Source organism: Populus alba, chromosome 13 (genome assembly GCF_005239225.2).
Source record: "Populus alba chromosome 13, ASM523922v2, whole genome shotgun sequence".
Taxonomy (NCBI): Eukaryota; Viridiplantae; Streptophyta; class Magnoliopsida; order Malpighiales; family Salicaceae; genus Populus; species Populus alba.
The window spans coordinates 6,625,452-6,642,292 of record NC_133296.1 but is presented as its reverse complement, the minus strand read 5'-3'; the positions used below and the strand labels follow the sequence as shown (position 1 = coordinate 6,642,292).

At 32.8% G+C, this 16,841-nt stretch overlaps 1 protein-coding gene across 1 annotated transcript; it reads left to right on the top strand.

The window, feature by feature from the left end:
- Positions 1-1,559: 1,559 nt before the first annotated feature.
- Positions 1,560-9,161, top strand: LOC118042894 (mechanosensitive ion channel protein 10). The gene is made up of 5 exons (XM_035050634.2): positions 1,560-3,023; positions 7,298-7,421; positions 7,845-8,138; positions 8,215-8,417; positions 8,677-9,161. Exons 1-5 carry the CDS (start codon positions 1,765-1,767, stop codon positions 8,948-8,950), a joined length of 2,154 nt encoding a protein of 717 aa, XP_034906525.1. The 5' UTR covers positions 1,560-1,764; the 3' UTR covers positions 8,951-9,161.
- The last annotated feature ends 7,680 nt before the right edge of the window (positions 9,162-16,841 follow it).

The following is a 16,841-nucleotide window of genomic DNA, read 5'->3' as shown; positions in this document are numbered from 1 at the left end:
AGGGCTACTTTGGAGCATCAAATCACCATTCCTTCGCCAGATCTCATCACCATCTTGCTTGGTTTCCTAAACGAAGACAATTCTGTTGTATATCTGATGATGAAATTGTAGATAGTGCTATCAATATAATGATAGCAGGACATGACACACTTCCATCCTCAGTTTCTTGATCAAGCTTTTAGTCATTGATCCGTCTGTTTATGGCAGCATTGTTCAGGGTATGCGACTAAATTCATGAAAATCTCTAAAATTTGAGACTGCAGAACAAGAGGACACTGCCAAGAGTAAGGTGTCAAAGGACCTATTAGCACGGGATGATCTCGCAAGAATGAAGATCTGTAGCAATGGAGTCTCTAAGGATGGCTCCTCCTGTGTTTTGTTCCTCCAGGATGATTCGCGGAAGGATGGCAGCTATGATTCAAGTTTCTGCATGTTCCCTTCTCGTTTTAACTTAATCACCAATACTACAAGATATCGTTAAAAATACTCCGCTAAGTTTCAACCTTTTGACAGCCTGCATGACAAACACGGAAGAGTGCATCTTCCCAAATCCATCAGAGTATGATCGGAAATACTTCGAAAAACAGTCATCGGTCCTGCGGTATAGTTTCATGGCATTTGGAGGACGAGTTTGAAGGTGTTCGGGATATGAATTTGCAGGCCTTGAAGCTATGATCACTACACATTGCCTGATGAAACGTTTCACATTGAAGCTATGCCACCCATACATTTCCTTTCCAGTGGATCCATTGCAAGTTTTCAGGGATGGACTGGAGATAGCAATTTAGCTAAAGATCCCTACAACTATAGGCTCTGTTTCCGCCAAAGAAAGTTACGCAGATGCTTTATATGATATCATTCAATAACTGTTAATGTTGGCATGAAGTAATAATGATTTGAAAGCGTAATTGTAGTTTTTTTTTTTAAAATTTTTTATTTAAAAATATATTAAAATATTATATTTTTTATTTTTTAATATTAGTGTATTAAAATAATCTAAAAACACTAAAAAAATATTAATTAAAAAAAATAAAAATAAAAAATCAAACTTTTTTGTTTCTTCTTTTGCAACCTCCTAGGTTTCAGGTTAGAATAAACTTTTTTGTTTCTTCTTTTGCAACCTCCTAGGTTTTCAGGTTAGAAATAGCCTGGTTATACCACTAGGATAATAATTTACTCAACCAATAATCAAACGGTTAATATTTATTTAATATTGTAGTGGTTATTGTGATACGTACAGTTTAAAAGGATGAATTTAAAAAAAGTATAAATTATAGTTTTTTCAACTAAAATTTTAAGATATATTTTTTAATAAAATATATATAAAACTATGATATATGTTGATTAATTATTAAATACTTGTTAATTTTAAATTTGTGGTTGAAATAAAAATTAAATTGGACAACATTGCATCACATAAACAAATAATGGAGCCTTGGATGAAAAATCTAAATGAAATTGCTTTCCGAATAAAATTGGTGGACAGCGTGAAGATTGCATTGCATCATGGCATTGTCTCTACAAATATATGATAGCTATGATAGCTAAGACCAAGTGCTTCCAGCTTTTCCGAGTGTTTTCATTATCACAATTATTACACTCGATAATATCTCTGGCTCCCTACAAGTTTGCTTCCGAATATCACTCTCTCTTGTCTCTTCTTTTGTGACTGTAACCAAGCTTTGTCCTTGCACAGATTATCTCTCACTTCTCTCTTAAATCCTCAAATCTGTGTGTGTGGTTCATCAGGTGGAGCTGGCTACCATGGAGGTTCAGAACCAAGAGCACCAAAAACCCAACACAGACCAAGTGGTTCTTTCCGTGGATCAACCAGACTCCAAACTCAGACAGTCACCATCACCACAGCAACCAGACTCCAAGGCCCCCCTCTCTAAAACCCTGGCAAGAACAAATACCCTCCGCCGTCTCAACTTCTCCAAGCCCAAATCTCGTTTCAGTGAGACAAACTACCCTCCCCCTTCCAAGAGCAGCCATGAATTCGAAGAATATTACCAACTATTAAACCCCCCCGAAAGCTCTACCTCCAGTGATGAAGAAGATGATGAAGAATGGTGGGAATATGAAGAAGGAGGAGGAGAAGAAGTTGATGATGCTGGAGAGGCCAAAAAACATTCCAAGTACCGAAGGAGAAGGATAATAAAGATAAAAAAGAGAGTCTTGATTGAGTTCATATTGTTTCTCATAAGCATGACCTGCTTAATTCTCTCTCTAACCCTTGAATCCCTCAGAAACAAGGTCCTATGGGGTTTAGTTTTATGGAAATGGTGCCTTATGGTCCTGGTTATCTTCTGTGGCCGCCTTGTGTCGGTTTGGGTTGTAGGTTTTCTTGGTTTTCTCATAGAACGCAATTTCATGCTCAGAGAAAAGGTGCTCTACTTTGTTTTTGGTTTGCGCAAGAGTTTTCAACACTGTGCATGGCTAGGATTGGTTCTACTTGCATGGATGAGTATGTTCCATGATGCCCACAAACGCAACAAGACCTTGAAGAGGACTTTCCGCGTTCTGATTGCTGTCTTCGTTGCCGCTACCATATGGTTACTAAAGATTCTACTCGTCAAGGTTCTTGCTTCATCTTTCCATGTTGCTACCTTCTTTGACCGCATGAAAGAAAGCGTCTTCCACCACTACATTCTCGTTACACTCTCCGGGCCACCATTAGATGAGAATGAGAGGGAAACTCCTCATCGGCTGACGCCAAGGCATTCGAGGAGATTGCCGGCGAAACAGAGAGAGATGGCCTCGCCAGACATGCCTATATCAAAATCCAAGAGGTACGAGTCGAGGAGAATCGATATGGAGAGGCTGAGGAAGCTGACTAAGATGACTAGGGCAACCGCTTGGAGTGTGAAGAGGTTGGGGAGTTACATTAAGTCATCGGGATTGTCGACGGTCTCGAGGACGGTCGATGATTTTGGTAATGCAGAATCGGAGATCCACAGTGAATGGGAGGCTAGATGCAGTGCTCAAAGGAGTTTCAAGAATGTCGCCAAACCTGGTGCCAAGTAAGTTCAATTTCTTCTGCTAGCCTTCCTGGTTAATTAATTATATGAACATTTGATATTACAAATTTATTCCTTTAGACAGTAGAGATAATTAACCGATCTCAATTATGCTAACCTCAAGATGAAAGTTACAATAACAAAGTCAAGTTTTGGACAATTTTCTATAAACTTAGATTATATTTATTACGGTTTTTGTAAATTAATTTAAATTGTCTTTTAATTTAAATGAAAAACAAGTCATAGAACTTTTAACTTGGATCAAAAGTTTATTATAAAATTGTGTCAAAATTCTGTTTTTTAATTTAAATTTGAAAATTCTGATTTATATCTTCCTTTAGAAAAATGATTTGAGTTATTTTTATAAATCATGTTTTGAAATGGTTATAACTTATTTTTTTCATAAATTATTTATAAAAATAACTTTTAGATTATGATTTAAAGTTAAAAATCATGTTAAACAAATTCAAAATTATTAATTCCTGACACTTTTCATATAATAAGACAATAATTGTTGGTGTTTTCCTAGAATTTTCTATAAACTTATTAATTTGAAATAAATAGTTTTTTCTATGCAATTACAAATGTGAAGTCTTTGTTGCTTAGTAGTAAAACCTACTATTTGAAATTCAACACATTTCTTGTTTTCTTTTTGTTTTATTATAAAATAATTAAAATGAATGAACTTTTTACCATAAAGTGAAATTTAACAGATTCGTTGTTTTATTATTATTTTTTTGTTGTCTTCTTATGAAATAATTGAACTGATTGAACTTTAACAAAAATCAACGGATTTTTTTTTTTGTCTTCTTGTGAAATAATTGAAATGAATGAATTTTTTACTATAAAATAAAATCCCCCTCATCCTGTATTTTAAGATATTTTTATTAATAAATAATAAAACATTAAATAAGAATATCAATTTGTTTGAATTTGATATGTACAATAATCTTCAATTCATTAGGAATTCCTAATTTTATCAACATTAATCAATCTAATTTTTTTTATTTGGCTAGAAATACATAAAGAATGGTACATTTCTTCCCTTACAAACAAAATTATATCTAGATCAATATCTATATCTCAAATTTTAAAATAAAAAATTGAATTCAACCATTTCTAGATAAACTATACATGATTGAATTCCATGTTATGTGATTTGCTAGCTTCCATTATTTCTAAACTGTAATCATTGTTCGTTTTTTTTGTTTTTTTTTTTTTGTTTTGTCTTTTTGGTAAAAGACTTTCAACTTTTCGAGTCTATCGAGGCACATAAATCCTTGACTGTTTCTCGGCAGTGGCACGTTTGACGGTGTGGGGTTGACGTTCATGTTTTTCAAAATTCACACCTGGGAAACCTCAACCCTCCTCTGTTCCGTTCTGATTTTAGCTCTCGAAACCCAATCATAGCATTCAAATCAACAAAACAAGGAGTACGATCAGGAAGGGTAGTCAGTCCCAATTATTGATGGATAAATCGGGTAATTAACATATAATATAGTACGCTCCTAATTATAAATGGATAAAATAAAAAAATAACTAATTAACATGGTAGCAAAAAAATGTGGTAAATCATCGGTGGGTGTTTAGGTGGTAAAGTGGGGGTGTTGGTAAATAGGTATGTTCTCATATGATCTCTAGTTTAACTCTCCGTATTTATTAATATTTTGATGGTGATGAATCGCGGGATATATATATAATCTTGGATAAACAAGATATTTTTAGATATTTTGGTTTTAAATCAAGATATTTAATTAAATGTTATATTTTAAAATTACAATATTAATTAAATTCAGAATTAATTGGTAAATTAATTTTTAAAAAAAATCACAAAAATTATCAAAACTTAGCCATTTAGAGTAGCAATTTCATAACTACTCCAAAAAAAAAATATTTAGAAACTCCTATAAAAATTTTACCAAACTCTTCAAAGCTTTTAACTTACTATGCCAATTTTTTTAAAAAAAAATCCATTATATAGCTTTCTAGCTACAATAATATTCTAGTATTAGGGTTAAGTAAAAAACTGAAAAAATTGATTAAACCAGGAAAAAAGAAGAAATATAACAAAACAATAAAATAAAATAAAAATTTTGCTAAAATTTAATACGGTTTGTATGTTTTAGATCATTTTGATGTGCTGATGTCAAAAATAATTTTTTTAAAATAAAAATATATCATTGACATGCATTTCAGTATGAAAAATTATTTGAAAAGCAATCGCCACCATACTATCAAACATATTCTTGAAATCTCTCGGGCTGATTGCATAGTTACATTTTTAGCCCCAGTCTAACTTTGCTGAGTTGTCTGACAAAATTCCAATAATCTGATCTGTTTCCATTTTGGATCATCATTTCAAATTAATTTTTATTCTCAAACTTTTGGGTTTCACAATGTCACAAAAAATATAAATAAAATAAATAAATAAATTAGCACACGAGCCATGTAAAATTTGTGGTTAATTAGCTAATTGTGTACCTGCACTACAACTCAGCAACATTAACAACAAAGCTTTTTTTGTGTTAAAAAAAATGTGGAGGTAGTGAAAATACATTAAAAAATAATTTACAGCTCGAGTGATAAATCTAATTAAATTAAATAAATTATTTTTTATCATTTTACAATGTTCAAAAAGTGAAAATACATTAAAAAAAATATATAAAAATCTAATTAAATTAAATAAATTGATTTTTATTAGTAATTGATCTTGAAGATTTGTTTTATGCTATTTGGATCAAGGTTGGGAGAGATTATTTTTCTTTGATTTTGTATTTTTAAAATCATTTTAAAGGTGTTTGGGTTATGGAATTAGTTTCTTGAGGTTATAAAAACATATTTTCAATTGTTTTTAGGTGAAAATAAATTAAAAAAATAAATCTTAAGGGTAAAAAATTGCACATCTTGATTTTCAAGCTACCTTTGTTGTTGTCAAATTCTGGACAATCAATGTGTCATCTGCTTCATTTTATTTTATTTTTTTAGAAGGTTTGGGTGCCTTTTAGAGAAGGTTTAGGTGCGAAGGCCTAAGCCATTGAGGTCCTGGCTTGCATTTAGTCTCTTTTTTTAAAAAAAAAATAATTTTTGAAGTATTAAATAATTTAAAATATATATAAACACACACTTTCTTTTAAATTTTTTTAATTAATTAATAATAGTTTTTAGATATTATTTTATTGAGTCTCATTTAATTTTTACTTTGTTCTTGAACAATAATAGTTCTTTTCTGTAAACCATTATAATCTCTTTTTTTTTTTTTGTTACTTTACTATGGACACTAATTTTTGTTATTATATAATTAAACAAAAAATAGTTTTAGAAAAATAAACTTATCAAATGTAATTGAGTCCATGACTTGAGTTGCAAGTTTAGTGAATTGACCTGAATTGAATTGATATGTCCCTGCCTCAATATTATTAAAAAGAATGGTCTTGAATTTATTTTTTTAAATGAAACCATGTTTTTACCTAATGTTTTGATTGCCTTTAAACTTGCAAAGTTAGCTGGATCACATCATGACAACTCCTAACATGATTTAATTTAAAATGTTGGTTAGGAAAAGATTGAATATTAAAAAGATTTCAAGGATAACTAACTAAATCGGGTTTAAAAAAAATTTCAAAAAGAATCCCGCAACAACATACAAGCATTATATATTTTTTTTTATACACGTGCTTTAAATTGATTAGATGTTATTTTACTAGAATTAAAACTTGCTTTTGGAATGGTGAGACAATGTTACTTAAGAAACCATTGTTATTATAAAAAAAAAATTAAAAGAAAAAAGCACATTAATGAGACAAAGGGATTGAGTTTGAGATTTATCCTTATTTTAAATTATATTATTTTTTTGGGTATGTCTTCTTAATGATTTTTATTTTTATTAATAAAAGACATAGAAAAAGTTGATATATTTCCTTAAATTAAAGATGTTAATAAGAAAAGGTAGATTTATACTAGCAAATTATTTTATTTCAATCAAATTTAAATTATTAATCTTCTTGTAAAAAAACTATTAGTGTCATATAATTAAGTAAACAAAATTAAAGGTTTTTTGTAGCTTATGATGGTCTATATGTATTTCTTAATTTTATGACTTAGTTTTTTAGTTAGCATTCGGATCTCTTTTTAGTATTTATTGATACATATAATCCTCATTTTATTTTGTTAAATGCATGCATAGAATTTGTGTTAATGATAAAAATATTTGGAAAAATTATTCTGCATGTTTTGTGTATTTTTGCATGACATATTTTTTCTTTTTTGAATGTTTTAAGGTATATTGAAGAGGAAGACCTACTAAGGTTCTTAAAGACTGTGGAGGTTCATTCCATATTTCCTCTCTTTGAAGGAGCTGTTGAGACTGGAAAAATCACAAAATCTTCTTTCAGAAATTGGGTGGTAAGCAACCCAAAACCCACTTTTAAAAAAAAACAAAAAAAAAAATCAATTGATCTTAAAACTCTCACCTCACTATGTTTATATGCAATAAAGAAGAAAATCATAAGAATAATTTATTTATTTATTTTTGGTGATTAAAGGATGCTTGCTTTCAAATCAGGATCAATAATTTATTGTGTACCTAACATAGAGATTCGATGATTAATTAATTATCACATCATCACCAACACCTCTAGCCTATATGGTGTGGATTCAGTTCCTGAATTCCATACACAATACCATTTAATTTCCCTCCTCTAACCTCTCTAATCAAGAACTAAAATGGGATTTACTTTTTCTTGTATTTAAGGGAAAGTGTATCAACAATTTATTCAAAAGACACATAATTTCCTTCTTTGTTATGTTTATGTTTTTAATTGCTAGGTGCATACCTATGTTGAGAGGAAAGCATTGGCACATTCCTTGAATGATACCAAGACTGCTATCCAGCAACTTCATAGGTTAGCAAGTGCAATAATGACTCTAATTATAATTGTGATCTCCCTTTTGGTGACGGGATTGGCGACAACCAAGGTTTTATTTGTTTTCACATCTCAACTGCTACTCGTGGGGTTCATGTTCCAAAACACTTGCAAAAGTATCTTTGAGTCCATCATCTTCGTCTTTGTCATGCATCCTTTTGATGTTGGCGATCGTTGTGTTGTCGATGGCGTCCAGGTAAAGAAAATATATTAATTCTTAAAGATGGTTGAGTGAGAAGATTTTATATATTTGTTTTCTAATATTGTTACAGATGGTCGTGGAAGAGATGAACATTTTGACGACTGTGTTCTTACGGTATGATGCGGAGAAAATTTATTACCCCAATTCTATTCTTCTTACAAAGCCTATCAGTAATTTCAGAAGAAGTCCAGACATGGGGGATGGTATTGACATCACCATTGATGTCTCCACTTCTGTTGATGACTTCAATGCTCTTAAGAAAGCTATACAAATGTAAGTTAATTATTAATCTCATTTGCATTCAAAATATTTCTAGTGTTAGACAAAATTACTTCTTAAAGTACTTAGCTTGCCTAAACCACACTTGTTTTGCTAATAGAAATCAATATTTTCTAGATATTAGTTAATTATTACCAATTTTTCTTCTCTATATATCTAGCATATTAATTATGTAACACATGTATTAAAAATTTCTTGCTGTGCAATGATGAATTTATTAGCTCGAGAAAACTATAATTATGGAATACTGCAGATACATTGAAAGCAAACCAAAGCACTGGAACCCAAACCACACATTGATGGTGTGCGAGATAGAGAATGGGAAAGATTTGAAGCTTACTCTATGTGTTCAACACACCATGAACCATCAAAACTATGGGGAAAAGAGCAATCGAAGATCGGATCTTGTTTTTGAACTAAAGAAGATTTTTGACAGGCTTGGCATTAAGTACCATCTCCTTCCACAACCAGTACAGCTTACGCATGTAAATACAATCATCAATGGGGGAATGTCAATGCAATCTTGATACAAATGCATTTAGTGCAAAAAGAAAATTATCACCATGTATCCCCACACCTGAAGGATCATTAATTCAATATGGCCATACCGGCTATTATCTTGCATGTGTTTTCTTTTTCTTTTTTAACTTCTTTTTAGCTTAAATTACAGCTAGAACTAATGATGGATGGACAATAAAATAAAAATTATTGAAGCATTATGATTGGCTATTATGTTAAACCCACTTATTTTTGTATTATTAGTATTTATTTATTATAATAAAGTTGGTAATCTACATCCCAATATACACACACAATAAGAATAACACATAGTAACTTTCAATGATTCATCAACCATGACAATCTCTTCTTCTTCTCAAACTTTTTTTCCCTATTATTCTATTATGGTATTAGATCTTATTGAATAACTATATATGTGGTTACTCTAAAAAACATATCTCCTTCATATACCTCTTTTACATCATAACCACACCCTATAATAAACCCTACGTTAGTCTCACCATTTTCACCCAACCCTCATAGTGTCGGCTCCACACCACATATTTATAATAGTTTTAACCTTCATCATGCTCACCTCTATTTCTCTCTGAAACCTACAAATAATAATTATATTTTTTTAAAAGAACATGTTTAGTCCATTTTAATAGGTTAGGGCTTGTTTATATTCATTTATGATAGTCACTCATGTCTTCTCAAAACTATAATCATTAATAACACTATAGAAGTCAATCCAGTCTCTACCATATAAGTCAAATAAGACCAATTACTAATGAGCACTATGATTACATTGTAAGAGACATGTAAGAGACCCACAATTATTTTACACTGTAATTTTGTAGCCTGAAATTATATATAAAAAAATATTGGAAAACATGTAAAAACCCACAATTAATTTCAAAATGATCCCTGAATTTTTTTTAGAATTTTCTGAAATCATTTGGGGTTCTGATTAGTATTTAAAAGTGCATGTTTATCAAGGTTTTATATCATCATTTTGCACTTGAAGTATCAATGACTCCTTAACTAAAGCATGTTTTATAATAACAAGTTTGATATTATAAGATACCTTAATTTATGGTAAATGCTCATTTTAAATGCAGGACTATCACATAAATAAAAGGATTGATTGATGAGTTTAAGCATTGAAAGTTAAAGGACAAAGAGATGGCCAAACTTAGAAAAGAGATGTCGGTGGAGTCCAAACCGGAACATTGCTCGGTAATTGGATCATATCTGGAGCTCTAGATTTCGGATTTAGGTCCACTTTATATGGATGGAAAGGTAAGACAAAGGCCTACAACTTTCATGAGGAGCCCAAGATTTGAAAAGGTCGTTTTGAAGTCCAAATGGAAGGAACAACGAAGAAGTCCGAAGCTGTCCTGCAGCCCAAACACTATTTAGTGTTCAGCCCATATCTTGAGTTCTAGAAGTCCAAATGACCTCATCTTTTTTTTGTTGGAAAGCTGAGATAATTTCCTAGAACATTCTTGAGGATTCTGGGCAAATTATGATGTTAGCAATGACGTCTTGATCAGACAAGAAGATAAGGATTGTTATCTAGTCAAGATATGGCCACCCACTCATCAATTAGTCAACAAATCAATAGTTCCAAATTTTGGCCTATAAAAGGAGGCACTTACCATGTATTGAGGCATCTTGGTTTCCAGATCAAGATCATGCTCTTGCTTTCTCTCTTTGTATTGCTTATGTTTTGCTTTCATTAATATCAAGTTTATGCACTTAATTTCCTTTCCTTTACTTAGTTAACTTCTTTCTCATTTATGTTCTTACCTTGTTCATTTATGTTTCTTTCTTTCATTATGTTTAGCTAAGTTAATTATGTCAAGGTGAAAAGGGTACACTAATGGTGTAAGAATAAGTATAATATAAACTTAACATGGACCTTAACGTTGGATACTAACATGTTTTATATTTGTTATCTTGTTCACTTTTAATACTTTGCTTGTTAAATGGTTAATCTAGATTTATGTTGTATAACACTTGGTACAACAAATACTTGGTACTTTCATAGCCCATACTGTATGGTATAACCGACACCTGAGCTATGAAAGGGACTTGATTTGTTGTTAACATAAGTTATAATCATGAATGCCTGCCAACATTTACAAGTATTAGCTTTATTCGAATAAGATAACTAATGTAATCATGTTAACAATTTATAATCTGATGGGAACCTCCTTTATGTGTGATTTCCAATTGAGTAATAAGAGTTTATATTATACTTGTTTGAAGTACCGTTAGTGGATCCTCTAACCTTGACATTCGTTTTTATCATTGGTTAATCCTTACATTAATCTTCCAACTCAAAGTTCTCATTAATTTCTTCATCTTCTTCTATTACTACTACTACTACTATTGTTATTATTATTATTGTTATTGTTGTTATTTACATTCTGTAATATATCCCTTTGATCTTTTCATAAACTCAGTATATAGGCTGAAAACCTGTGACCCGGTCTTTTGGATCATTCTCAGGTGTAACAACGCCACGTACTGAGTATTGTAATTATTATTGTTATTATTATTGTTGTTGTTGTTGTTTTGTTATTTATAATTTATACAATTAACCTCTCTGTGGTTCGACCCCGGTCTTGCCGGGTTATTTATTACTTCGACACTCCTGCACTTGGGAAAAGACATCAAGCTTTTGGTCGTGTCAAGTTTTTGGCGCCGTTGCCGGGGAGGTAAATTCTTGTATAAATTATAATATTTAATTTATTTTCTCTTTTCACTTTTCATTTTATCTATTTTTGTTTCCTTTGTTTTGTTTTGTTTCTTTTTCTTCTATTTTCTTTTCTTGCTTTTATTCTCTTCTTACACGTGCATGAGAGTTTGGTCACGTACATTAAGTGGTCGACTTTGTAGGGTATCTTCATCATTTTCAGAAAATATGGCCGAAGAAGATAATCAATCGCTTCATAATGAGAATAATGAGAATAACCGTATGAGAACACTTAGAGATCACATGAATCCTACAAGAACAAGTGCACCCTCATGCATAGTTTTCCCTCCTGATGCATCTCATTTTAATTTTAAGCCAGGCATTATTCAACTTTTACCATCTTTTCATGGCTTAGACTTAGAAAATCCATACTTGCATTTAAGGGAATTTGAGGAGGTCTGTAATACCTATAATAACTCAAATTGTAGCATGAACACCATTTGATTAAAGCTTTTTCCTTTTTCATTAAAAGATAAAGCTAAAACATGGCTACAAAATTTGAGACCAGGATCTATTCATGCTTGGGATGAAATGCAACAATAATTTTTAAAGAAGTTTTTTCCATCTCACAGAACAAACTCTTTCAAAAGACAAATTATCACTTTCACTCAAAAGCCAGGAGAAACATTTTACCAATGTTGGGATAGGTATCGAGATTTGCTTAATACTTGCCCACATCATGGTTTTGAAACATGGAGATTGGTTTCACATTTTTATGAAGGTTTAACACCTAGAGATAGGCAAATGGTTGAATTGATGTGCAATGGAACCTTTGAAGATAAAGACCCTAATGAAGCAATGGAGTACCTAGACTTGCTAGCCGAAAATGCTCAAAATTGGGACACCACAGGTACTTATGAGGCACCAAGTAAAACTCAACCTCATACATCTAGTGGAGGTATGCACAACCTTAGGGAAGATCATGACCTCCAAGCCAAGTTTGCATCTTTAGCTAGAAAAGTCGAGGCACTAGAATTGAAAAAGAGTGGTCAATTAAAATCTGTTCAAGACATTGTGTGTCAAATCTGTGAAACCAAGGAGCACTCAACAAATGATTGTCCAACTTTGCCTTCTTTCAAGGAATGCCTCCATGAACAAGCCCATGCTTTAAACAGTTTCCAAAGGCCCAACCATAACCCATACTCGCAAACATACAATCCTGGTTGGAGAAATCACCCAAATTTCAGTTGGAAGAGTGACAACAACAATGCACAAACTTCACAGCCACCGTTTCAAGCACACCATAATTTCCAAAATTCTCATGGATATGCACCTCCTTATGCTCCACCTCCTAGAAGAAATTTTGAGGAAACATTGCATGCATTCATTGAAAAGCAGGAGACAACCAATACTCAACTTGCTCAAAGCATGACCGATTTTAAAGATGCTCTTGCAAAATTAACAACTGCTCTCAGTTTCCAAGAGAAAGGTAAGTTTCCTTCTCAACCACAGCAAAATCCAAAGGGGCAATACAATGCAAATGCAAGTGGTTCTGGAAGCCAACACATGGATCAAGTCAAATCAGTCATCACTTTTCGTAGTGGTAAGGTTATTGAAAAACCCATTCTTGAACCTTGTGAGAAAGATGATGAGTCTATCTCTGAGGGTAAGGAAGGGGTTGAACCTGAACATTGCAAAGAAAAGGCTGATTCCCCGCCAGCACTTCCATTTCCTCATGCCATGACCAAACAAAGGAAAGTCAATCACAACTCTGAAATCTTTGAAATTTTCAAACAGGTAAGGATCAATATACCTTTGTTGGATGCTATTAAACAGGTTCCTTCCTATGCTAAATTTTTGAAAGATCTGTGCACTGTGAAGAGAAAACTGAATGTGAAAAAGAAAGCCTTTTTAGCCGAACAAGTAAGTGTCATTCTTCAGAACAATAATGCTTTGAAATATAAAGACCCTGGTTGTCCTACAATTTCTTGCTTTATTGGAGAACATAAAATTGAAAGAGCCTTACTTGATCTTGGAGCTAGTGTGAATTTACTTCCATATTCAGTTTTTCAAAGTCTCAATCTAGGTGAGTTAAAACCAACTTCTGTAACTCTTTTACTCGCCGATAGATCTGTAAAAGTGCCTAGAGGAATAATTGAAGATGTGTTAGTACAAGTCGATAAATTCATTTATCCTGTGGATTTTATTGTCTTGGACACGCAACCTGTTGAAGCATGTAATTCATTTCCTATTATTTTAGGACGTCCGTTTCTTGCAACTTCTAATGCATTGATTAATTGTAGGAATGGACTCATGAAGTTATCTTTTGGAAACATGACATTAGAGATGAATATTTTCAACGTTTGCAAGCAGCCTGGAGATGATAATGATTTACAAGAAGTAGATCTTATTGAAGAATTAGTTCATGATCAACTTGAATCTACTTTGAGTAAAATTGAGTTGGATGAATATGAAGATTTGCAAATGATTTATTCTCAAGAAGAAATCACGGATGAAAAAGGCACCGAAAATATTGATGCCGATCTTTTGTCAAGAGTGACAACAAATTTGATATCTGACATCACACCAATCGATGATTACTTTCCTGAAGAATCCTTACTTTCTCTCAGTTCAATGCCTTGGTTTGCTAAAAATATCAATTTTCTTGCAACAGGAGATTTGCCAGCTCACTGGAGTACCGAAGACAAAGGAAAGTTTTTGAACGAAGTGAAGAACTTTTACTTAGATGACCCTTACTTATTCAAAAATTGTCCTGATCAAATATTTCAAAAATGCATTCCCGACAATGAGATAAGTAATGTCATTAAACTTTGTCATTCTGAAGCATGTGGGAGTCAATTCTCATCAAGAGAGACGACTGCAAAAATCTTACAAAATGGATTTTATTGGCCCGCCATGTTCAAGGACACACATGCATTCTGCAAAACTTGTGAAAATTGTCAAAAAGTTGATACTGGTCAAAAAGTTTTGCTTTATAATTCTCAACTCCATTTATTTCCTGAAAAACTAAGATCAAGATGGAGCGGTCCATTTATTTTGAAACATGTGTATCCTTATGGGGCCCTTGATATTGAGAATCCAAAGAATGACAATGTTTTGAAGGAAAATGAACATCGTTTAAAAGCTTACTTTGATGAGTTTCCTAGTGAAAATGAATCCATTGGTTTGAATAATCTTATTGATAAAGGTTGATTATTTTGTTTTTCTCACATTTTTTTTGTTGCTTTTTAGTGTGACTTTTGTTTTGCTAGTCTCTCACCCCGGTCAAATGGCGGATAACGGTACTCCGTGACTCTTAAGTCGGTTCTTTCAGTTTCCCAAATAACTGATATTTGTATATATTTGTACAATTCTCTGCTCTTTCTCCCTTCTTTGAATATTTTCCCCAATTCTAATTTTAAAATGGACACCACTCTTGAAAAGTTGAAAAGGTATTTTCTCGCTCTGCCTTAGAATGCGATTGCAAAAATTTACCGTGCTAGGTGTGCAAGATTGAGGTTGTTAATGAATCATGGAATTCCTGAAGATATTCGCTGGCTAATTGAAGCAAAGGTCCGATTATCAGGTGAGTCCTCCAATTCTTTCATTTCACACATGCCTGGAACAGGTAAAAGCACTTTTGCAAAGAAACGTCGTGCAAAACGACTGAAAGTCTGTCATCGATGTGTCAGATGGACTTGTAATGCGACATGTCGTTCTTTAGGAATGGTATCTGTAAACCGTGAAGATAAGATACAATTCATTAAGGATGGCCTGAGTAAGGGGTCTTTAGATAATCTTTTGTTGACCCTTGAGACGCATCCTAGTGGAGATGTGCATCGTGTAATTCATGATTTATGGCCACAATTCCATAAAGAACATGATCGACTTAGTCTTGGGAATCTGACTAAAAAAGACCATGTTTGCCAGTTTTTAAGAAAACTGGATGGGAAGCCTATCCCCGACCCATAGAGGGCGTTTAAGCCGTTCTTGGACGTAAAACCAAGGGAAGATGTGAGCCACAATCACAACTACCTGTACATACATGCTTTTTCAAAATAAATAATTAATAAAGAGAGAGAGAGAGAGAGAGAGTTTGTGAGACTACAGCTGGCCTACATATAGGTGGTATGATTGCATTTTCACTTTTTCATCTATAAATTCTTCTCTTCCTTCCCTTCATTTCTACTCATCCCATACATTCATCAAATATAGAAGTGTCTAGAAATGGCAGGTTCCTCAAGTCATCACATAAAAAATATTTGTGTTTTCGGTGGATCCAGTCCTGGGAAAGAAAAAGAGTTTTTAGAATCAGCAAATCATCTTGGTCAGGTACTAGCTGAGAGAAAGATTCATTTAGTGTATGGGGGAGGCAGCCTTGGGTTAATGGGAGGTGTGTCAATGGCTGCATTTTTAGGAGGCAGTCAAGTTTTGGGGGTTGTCCCCAAAGCTTTAGCAAATGGGGACATCATTGGAAAAACAATTGGAGAGGAACTACAGGTCCCAACAATGTCTGACCGACTGAATACCATGTTTAACCATGTTGATGCCTTCATTGCCTTACCAGGTGGTCTGGGCACATTGGAAGAGATCTTTCATAATTCATCTTGGGCCCAACTGCACATTCACCATAAACCTATAGGTTTGTTAAATGTTAATGGTTTTTATGATAAGTTGTTATCTTTCCTTGATCAAGCTGTGGAACAGGAATTTATAACATCTTCGGCACGACAAATCATAATCTCTGCTGCTACTGCTGAACAATTGAGTGACCAACTACAATCTTTCATCCCTATCATTGATCCTTGCATGAGTCGCCTAGATTGGTCAGCTAAGGAAAGCCGTAAAAAGCTTAGATTAGATTTGAGCCTTCATCTGTGAAAACTTGTGTCTTTTGGTTTTATTAATAGCATATTATTTTGTTTTGTTACTTCTTATGTTTGTTTAAGTGTATTTCAGGTTTGTCATTGTTCGCTGTTTCAGGTGATGTCTTCTATACTCTATCATTCTACCTTCGAACATTGAGGACAATGTCTCGTTTTGGTTGGGGGGAGAGGGTAGTACTTCAAAAAAAAAAAAAAAAAAAAAAAACTAACTTGCTAACTGTTTTTGCTATTATTAAAACCATTTGACAAAATTGTTATTAGGATGGCAGAGTATGGAATCAATTTTATTGACTCTAGAGACGCATCTTAGTAAGTTTCATTACCAAGGTC